The 9487-nt window shown below is 45.6% G+C and overlaps 1 protein-coding gene across 1 annotated transcript; it reads left to right on the forward strand.

The window, feature by feature from the left end:
• The first annotated feature begins 1460 nt into the window (after positions 1-1460).
• Positions 1461-9270, forward strand: LOC115642781 (olfactory receptor 6N2-like). The gene is made up of 3 exons (XM_030546490.1): positions 1461-2181; positions 4786-4788; positions 9062-9270. Exons 1-3 carry the CDS (start codon positions 1461-1463, stop codon positions 9268-9270), a joined length of 933 nt encoding a protein of 310 aa, XP_030402350.1.
• Positions 9271-9487: the final 217 nt, after the last annotated feature.

The following is a 9487-nucleotide window of genomic DNA, read 5'->3' on the forward strand; positions in this document are numbered from 1 at the left end:
GCATTCATCCGAAGGACATTTGAAATGTGTGCTAGATAGATAGATAGGCAACCGACCTGGTCAGGAAATAATTTATTTCCTAGTAAAATTTTTGATGGAAACAAGCAATTTTTTCTTTCCTCAAAATATTTCATCTTGAGTTAGAAAGAAAGAAAGAAAGAAAGAAAGAAAATCTGAGAACAGATTTTTGTTCCACTTATGGGTTTGCGGTTTTTGATGAAAACCTGAAACATTTAATAAAAATTTCCCACAGAAATTTCATTTCAAAAAAGCAATTTTTTCTAAAAATATTTTGAATGAAATATAATGGCCATCTTAGATAAATAGATAATTTTGAATGCATGTACAACCTCGGTATGGGGCAGAGCTAATAAACCTGGAGACTGAAGACTTTTATTTGTCTCAAGATAAATATTGGTGGGAAATCAGAACCCCATTCACCTCCTGCTCTGAATCTCTTCTACCGACACACAGCCACACACTTCCATGCCACTACATCACAGCCCAGATCTCAGGGTGACAGGACCATTCAGCCTATGCACTATATCCTAATATTGATGGCAAAATGGCTTATCAGTGACCATAGTGATGGTGATGTTTTACTGTGTAAACACATAGCAAGTGAAGACTCAGTACCAGATTCTAATCTTAGTTGTAACTCAGTAGAAGTTAATGTATTTATTTGGATTTAAACTAATGTAACTTAGATCAGAATCTGATTCCAAAATGCTTTAACCTAAACTCACTTTTTTGGGGTAGATTAATACTCATTAATTCACTTTACTTAGGTTACTGAATAGTATTACAAGATTCATTGTACCTATCAAATTCTCCTTTCATTTGTACCATTGTAATCCTTGTCCAGCTAGACTGGTACAACTCAGAGCAGAACTTGTTCCCATGTCTTCCAGCACCTTCCAATTTGACTAGGAGACTTGGAAGCTAAAAAATTTCCATGAAAAAATCTGGCCTCAGTTACACTGCTTTAAATCCATAGTATTGTTTATAATTGCAAGGTTCAGTCATGAGATTCTGTACCTTACTCCACAACTACTCCTACTGAGAATGAGGCAAATGAAGTGGATTTGACTGGGGAATTCAAGTGGAAAGGAGGGAGGATTGATGTATTGGGTTATAAACTTCACTGGAGGTTTAGGAATCAACATGAAGAAAAGAAAGGCACTAGTAAAAGTCAAGATATTTAAAGGTATTTAGGTACCAAACTCTCATTGAAATCATTTAAGTTCCTAAATACCTTTACAAATCTGGTCCTAATTCCTGTTGGTAATAAAATAATGTTCCGATGCACAGATGACATGCAAACAGACAGATAGACATAGAGAGAGAGAGAAGCTCCTAATCATTCGTTAATCCAAGATGTAATTGGTAATTTTTGGGCCAGTTGTGTTTATGCAGAAGGTGAGATGCCTCTTAATTTACAGATTTATCCAGCCAATCCCATGGAGAGAGAGAACCGGACAGTGGTCATTGAGTTCATCTTCCAGAGGTTCACCAGCCTGCCACAGTTCCAGATCTTGCTCTTTGTGCTGTTCCTAATCATTTACCTCCTCTCACTTATGGGCAATGTGCTCATCATCCTCGTCATCCTAGTGGACTCCCACCTCCACACTGCCATGTACTGCTTCATCTGTAACCTTTCTTTGCTGGAGGTCTGGTACACCACCGTCACAGTGCCCAAGATGTTGGCCAGCTTCCTGGTGGAGCAGAGCACCATCTCTGTCTCTGGCTGCATTGCCCAGTATTACTTCTTCTTCTCCTTTGCTGCCACTGAGCTGTTCCTCCTGACAGTCATGGCTTACAACCGGTATTTGGCCATCTGCAACCCACTGCATTACGCCACCATCATGAACCCTAGCACCTGCCAGTACTTAGCTATGTTATGCTGGCTCACGGGGTTTGTCTGTCCCACATTTGCATCTTTCATGCTTGCCAGGATTTTCTTCTGCACCCCCAACAGGATTAACCATTTCTTCTGTGATGCTGATCAGCTTTTTAGGCTCTCATGCAACGACACCTACTCCATACAGGCAGTAGGCTATGCCTTCAGCACTGTTGTCATCATGTCTGCTGTCCTCTTCACCATGGGCTCTTACTTCCAAATCATAGCCACCATACTGAGGATGTCAACAGCTGCCGCACGCAAGAAGACCTTTTCCACCTGTGCTGCTGTTATAACCTTATTCCCAGATTTGGACCTTAGCGTCCAAAATATGGGGGTTAGCATGAAAACCTCCAAGCTTAGTTACCAGCTTGGACCTGGTACCTGCTGCCACCACCCAAAAATTAGAGTGTTTTGGGGCACTCTGGTCCCACTGAAAAACCTTCCCTGGGGACCCCCAAGACCCAAATCCCTTGAGTCTCACAACAAAGGGAAATAATCCTTTTTCCCTTCCCCCCTCCAGATGCTCCTGGAGAGATACCCAGATACAAGCTCTGTGAAACTATGCCGAGTGATTCCCCCTCTCCGTTCCCAATCCTGGAACAAAAGCACTTTCCTCTTCACCCAGAGGAAATGCCAAATCAGGCTAGCAATCCCACACACAGCTCTCCCCTTGATTTCTTCCTCCCACCAATTCCCTGGTGAGTACAGACTTAATTTCCCTGAAGTAAAGAAAAACTCCAACAGGTCTTAAAAGAAAACTTTATATAAAAAGAAAGAAAAAAATACAAATGTTCTCTCTGTATTAAGATGATACAACACAGGGTCAATTGCTTAAAAGAATATTGAATAAACAGCCTTATTCAAAAAGAATACAAATCAAAGCATTCCAGCACTTATATTCATGCAAATACCAAAGAAAAGAAACCATAGAACTTACTATCTGATCTCTTTGTCCTTACACTTAGAAACAGAAGACTAGAAAATAGAACTACTTCTCCAAAGCTCAGAGGAAACAGGCAGACAGACAAAAGACTCAGACACCCACTTCCCTCCACCCAAAGTTGAAAAAAATCCGGTTTCCTGATTGGTTTTCTGGTCAGGTGTTTCAGGTGAAAGAGACATTAACCCTTAGCTATCTGTTTATGACACGCCCCCCAAATTGCAGACAGTGGGGAAGCTCACTGGCGGCAATTTCCTTCTAGAACTTGAAAATAAATAGATTAATACAACACATGCACCTTTACATATACTACTAAGTATATAACTAACAGACTTTTACATTTTAAGAACACTTTTTAACTACTGGATTCTGGGAAACTCTCACGGGAGAGTGCATCAGCAACTTTGTTAGAAGCTCCTGTGATGTGTTGAATTTCAAAATCAAAATCTTGGAGAGCTAAACTCCACCGAAGAAGTTTCTTGTTGTTCCCCTTGGCAGTATGAAGCCACTTTAGTGCAGCATGGTCAGTTTGTAGTTGGAACCGCCGTCCCCAAACATATGGGCGTAGCTTTTCCAGGGCGTACACAATGGCATAGCATTCCTTTTCACTGACTGACCAGTGACTTTCCCTCTCAGACAGTTTCTTGCTGAGAAACACGACAGGATGGAAGTTGTGATCTGTTGCTTCCTGCATGAGCACTGCTCCTATACCACGCTCAGATGCATCTGTGGTTACTAGGAATGGCTTGTCAAAATCCGGGGCCCTGAGTACAGGGTCAGACATGAGTGTTGCCTTAAGTTGGGTAAAGGCTTTTTGACACTCATCAGTCCACTTAACGGCATTTGGCTGGGTCTTTTTGGTCAGGTCGGTCAATGGGGCAGCGATTTGGCTGTAGTGTGGTACAAATCGCCTGTAGTATCCGGCCAAGCCTAAGAAGGATTGGACCTGTTTCTTTGACCTTGGGACAGGCCACTTTTGGATAGCATCCACCTTGGCCTGTAGGGGGTTTATGGTTCCTCGACCCACCTGGTGCCCCAGGTAAGTCACTCTGTTTTGGCCTATTTGACACTTTTTGGCCTTAACAGTTAGTCCTGCCTGCCAGATGCGCTCAAAGACCTTTTCCAGGTGTAGTAGGTGTTCGGGCCAGGAGTCTGAAAAAAATGGCCACATCATCGAGGTAGGCAACTGCAAATTCTCCCAGTCCAGCTAGTAGACCGTCTACCAGCCTCTGGAAGGTGGCGGGTGCATTTCGAAGGCTGAAAGGAAGGACATTGAATTCATACACCCCCGCATGGGTGACGAATGCTGACCTCTCCTTGGCAGGTTCATCTAGCGGTACTTGCCAGTACCCCTTGGTTAAGTCTATTGTAGAGATGAACTGGGCACGTCCCAACTTTCCAATAACTCATCGGTACGTGGCATTGGATAGTTGTCCGGACGAGTTACAGCATTTAGCTTACGGTAGTCCACGCAAAAGCGTATTTCCCCATCTGGTTTGGGTACCAGAACCACTGGAGATGCCCATGCACTGGTAGATGGGCGGATTATACCCATCTGTAGCATGTTCTGGATCTCCCGTTCTATAGCAGCTTGGGCATGAGGAGACACCCGGTAGGGTGGGGTTCTGATTGGGTGAGCATTACCTGTATCAATGGAGTGGTATGCCCGTTCAGTCCGTCCTGGGGTGGCTGAGAACAATGGGGCGAAGCTAGTGCACAGCTCCTTGATTTGTTGCCGCTGCAGACGTTCCAGTGTGGTTGAGAGGTTCACCTCTTCCACGCCACCGTCTTTTTTTCCATCGTAGTAGACACCATCAGGCCACTCAGCATCATCTCCCTGGACTGTAAACTGACAAACCTGTAAGTCTCTGGAATAGAAAGGCTTGAGAGAATTAACATGGTACACTTTAGGCTTTAGTGAGGAATTGGGAAATGCTATGAGGTAGTTTACAGCTCCCAGGCGCTCTTGGACCGTGAATGGCCCTTCCCATGATGCTTCCATCTTATGGGCCTGTTGCGCCTTCAAGACCATAACCTGGTCTCCTACCTTGAAGGAACGTTCTCTGGCATGTCTGTCATACCAGGCCTTTTGCTCTTCTTGAGCATCCTTTAGGTTCTCTCTAGCAAGGGCTAAAGAGTGTCGGAGGGTGCTTTGTAGGTTGCTTACAAAGTCCAGAATGTTAGTTCCTGGAGAAGGCGTAAACCCCTCCCATTGCTGCTTCACCAACTGTAATGGCCCCTTAACCTCGTGACCATACACAAGTTCAAATGGTGAAAACCCTAAACTGGGATGTGGTACAGCCCTGTAGGCAAACAGCAACTGCTGCAACACTAGGTCCCAATTATTGGAGAATTCGTTGATGAATTTTCTTATCATGGCCCCCAAAGTTCCATTGAACCTTTCCACCAGGCCATTGGTTTGATGGTGGTACGGGGTGGCAACCAAGTGATTTACCCCATGAGTTTCCCACAGTTTTTCCATGGTCCCTGCCAGGAAATTAGACCCTGAATCTGTAAGGATGTCGGAGGGCCAACCTACCCTGGCAAAGATGTCTGTTAGGGCCAGGCATACAGTGTTAGCCCTGGTGTTGCCTAGAGCTACTGCTTCTGGCCATCGGGTAGCAAAGTCCACTAAAGTCAGTACATACTGCTTTCCTCTGGGCGTCTTTTTTGGGAAAGGGCCCAGAATATCCACAGCTACTCGCTGAAATGGGGCCCTCAATTATGGGGAGTGGCTGGAGAGGGGCCTTGACCTGGTCTTGAGGCTTACCTACTCTTTGGCATACCTCACAAGACCGGACATACTTGGCAACATCCTTGCCCATCCCCTCCCAGTGGAAGGACTTCCCCAACCGGTCCTTGGTTCTGTTCACCCCAGCATGGCCACTGGGATGATCATGGGCTAAGCTTAAGAGCTTCTTCCGGTACTTAGTTGGAACCACCAACTGTTTTTGCGGCTGCCATTCTTCCCGGTGTCCACCAGAAAGAATTTCCTTGTATAAAAGTCCTTGGTCTATAACAAACCGGGATCGATTTGAAGAGCTGAGAGGCGGTGGGGTGCTCCGTGCCGCCGCCCACGCTTTCTGAAGGCTGTCATCTGCTTCCTGCTCAGCCTGGAACTGTTCCCTTGAGGCTGGGGTCACCAGTTCTTCCTCAGACTGTGGACTTGGGCTTGGTCCCTCTGGAAGCGATGGAGGTGATGGGGTTGTTTCCGTTGCTGGTGAACCGCTCTCCGCTGGTGCACCTGAGGGTATTTCAGGCTCTGGCTGAGCCTTTTGGGTATGGCTGTCTTTTGCTTCTGCCAGTTCTGGCTTGCTGGCGCCCTCTGGCGTTGAGTTTGAAGATGTGGTTGCACTTGCTAGTGCTGGTTGCTGTTCCAGTTCCGGGCCTGGGACTGGAGATGCTGTGGCTGTTTCAGTGGTAGGCATGGAATCCGGGTCCACTACCTCTGTCTGGGTCTCTGGTAACACAGACGGGGCCTCTGTGGACGGCTCAGGAACAGGAATGGGTCTGGAAGCTTGCCTGGTTTGGCTACGGGTAACCATTCCCACTCTCTTGGCCCGCCTCACCTGGTTGGCCAAGTCTTCCCCCAGTAGCATGGGGATAGGATAATTGTCATAGACTGCAAAAGTCCACATTCCTGACCAGCCTTTGTACTGGACAGGCAGTTGAGCTGTAGGCAAGTCTACAGCTTGTGACATGAAGGGGTAAATTGTAACTTTGGCCTTTGGGTTGATGAATTTGGGGTCAACGAAGGATTGGTGGATAGCTGACACTTGTGCCCCCGTGTCTCTCCACGCAGTAACCTTCTTTCCGCCCACTCTCAAATTTTCCCTTCGCTCCAAGGGTATTTGAGAGGCATCCGGGCCTGGGGATCTTTGGTGTGATGGTGGTGTAATGAATTGCACTCGCATGGTGTTCTTGGGACAGTTGGCCTTGATATGTCCCGGTTCATTACACTTAAAGCATCTTCCATCTGATGGGTCACTGGGCCGAGGTGAGTTACTGGAGACTGGTGAGGTTGAAGAGTAGGGTATCTGTGGCTTTACTTGGGTGGTATGGAGGGTCTTTGGCTGTCCTCGGTTGTAGGGTTTATGGTCTGTGTGCCCCCTGGGGTAATCGTTCCCCTTGACAGTAGCTTTTTTGCTTTCTGCCAGTTCCATCCATTTGGCTCCAATCTCCCCCGCCTCAGCGATAGTTTTGGGATTTCTATCTTGTATGTACCGTGTGATGTCTTCAGGAACACCATCCAAGAACTGCTCCATTTGTATGAGGAGGTTCACTTCTTCCAAGGTTTGAATGTTGTTTCCTGTTAACCAGGCCTCATAGTTTTTTGCAATGTAGTAGGCGTGTTTGGGAAATGACACCTCTGGTTTCCATTTTGGGTTCTGAAGCGCCGACGGGCATGATCTGGGGTTATCCCCATCCTGTATCTGGCCTTGGTTTGAAAAAGTTTATAGTCATTCATTTGCGGCTTGGGCATTTCAGCTGCCACCTCTGCTAAAGGTCCACTGAGGTGTGGCCTTAATTCTACCATGTACTGGTCTTCGGGGATGCTGTACCCAAGACAGGCTCTTTCAAAATTTTCCAAGAAGGCCTCGGTGTCATCACCTGCCTTGTAGGTGGGAAATTTCCTGTGCTGTGGAGCAAGACTTGGCGCCGGGTTGTTAGGGTTGGCTGGCACATGCAGCCCAGCTTTTGCCATCTCCAGTTCATGTTTTCTCTGTTTTTCCTTTTCTTCATTCTCTTTTTGTTGTTTTTCCATTTCTCGGCGGTGGGCCACCTCTTCTTCTTCTAGTTTTCTTTTGTGTGCTGCCTCTTGGGCTGCCTGTTCTCTTTGGAAGGCTGCCAGTTTGAGGCTTTCTTCCTTTTCTTTCATCTCCATCTGTCGCCTGTGTTCAGCGTCTTTGATTTGTTCTTCGGCGCCAATCTTTGCCTTAGAAGTCATGGTTCCTGTTTTCTTGTGTTGGGGTGCCCTCCGGTGTTTATTTTCTGAACTGCAGGCTCTCTGTTGCCTCCTGAAGTCTGCCTAGCAACAGTGCTTTTTTCCTTTTCTCTCTCTAGCTAATGTTCAATTAAGGGAAACCAGAAAAACCACTTTATCTGCATGCATATAAGTGCTGGTACTTGCCTCCTAATGGGAGGGCTATTGCATGACAAAAGACCCTCAACAGTCTTCTCGCTTAACATGCAAACCACAAACTGCTAGAGAGAGCAGAAAAAAAAAATTCTCTCTGGTTCCCTTTTAAAACCAAACTGTTTCTCTCTGCTAAAAAGCCCTTAGCAGAGAAAAGAAAAATATAATATTCCTACTGGCTTCTGGATTCTGTCTATATCCCGCCGCTGCTACACCATGTTATAACCTTATTCCCAGATTTGGACCTTAGCGTCCAAAATATGGGGGTTAGCATGAAAACCTCCAAGCTTAGTTACCAGCTTGGACCTGGTACCTGCTGCCACCACCCAAAAATTAGAGTGTTTTGGGGCACTCTGGTCCCACTGAAAAACCTTCCCTGGGGACCCCCAAGACCCAAATCCCTTGAGTCTCACAACAAAGGGAAATAATCCTTTTTCCCTTCCCCCCTCCAGATGCTCCTGGAGAGATACCCAGATACAAGCTCTGTGAAACTACGCCGAGTGATTCCCCCTCTCCGTTCCCAATCCTGGAACAAAAGCACTTTCCTCTTCACCCAGAGGAAATGCCAAATCAGGCTAGCAATCCCACACACAGCTCTCCCCTTGATTTCTTCCTCCCACCAATTCCCTGGTGAGTACAGACTTAATTTCCCTGAAGTAAAGAAAAACTCCAACAGGTCTTAAAAGAAAACTTTATATAAAAAGAAAGAAAAAAATACAAATGTTCTCTCTGTATTAAGATGATACAACACAGGGTCAATTGCTTAAAAGAATATTGAATAAACAGCCTTATTCAAAAAGAATACAAATCAAAGCATTCCAGCACTTATATTCATGCAAATACCAAAGAAAAGAAACCATAGAACTTACTATCTGATCTCTTTGTCCTTACACTTAGAAACAGAAGACTAGAAAATAGAACTACTTCTCCAAAGCTCAGAGGAAACAGGCAGACAGACAAAAGACTCAGACACCCACTTCCCTCCACCCAAAGTTGAAAAAAATCCGGTTTCCTGATTGGTTTTCTGGTCAGGTGTTTCAGGTGAAAGAGACATTAACCCTTAGCTATCTGTTTATGACAGCTGCGCACCTCTCTGTGGTCACCATCTATTTCGGGACCCTCATTTTCATGTATGTCCGCCCTGCAGTGAAGTATGAGTCTAACATCAATAAAGTAGTGTCAGTTTTCTACTCAGTGATAACGCCACTGCTGAATCCGATCATATACACATTGAGGAATAAGGATGTGAAAATGGCCCTGAGAAAAACATTCTTGAGGAATAAGGGTTAAGTTTCAGAGCACCTATCCTTGCTTCCTCACCCCTTCTCTCAATGTCCTGTGTCTCTCCATTCCACCTTTTATTCTTATCATCCTATACCTCTTTCCCTCCAAAATGACTGCTTCCACTGATGTGCCAGAAAGATGTAAGACATTTTCAGATGTAACCAGTGATTTTCAGTACCTCAATTTTGCGGTGTTCTTCTTGAAACATCTTAAAAAAGCCTGG

Source organism: Gopherus evgoodei, unplaced genomic scaffold (assembly GCF_007399415.2).
Source record: "Gopherus evgoodei ecotype Sinaloan lineage unplaced genomic scaffold, rGopEvg1_v1.p scaffold_45_arrow_ctg1, whole genome shotgun sequence".
Classification (NCBI taxonomy): Eukaryota; Metazoa; Chordata; order Testudines; family Testudinidae; genus Gopherus; species Gopherus evgoodei.

Bases quoted from the DNA above. Each gene is read 5' to 3' on its own strand.
- LOC115642781 (XM_030546490.1), top strand. From the start codon at position 1,461: ATGGAGAGAGAGAACCGGACAGTGGTCATTGAGTTCATCTTCCAGAGG.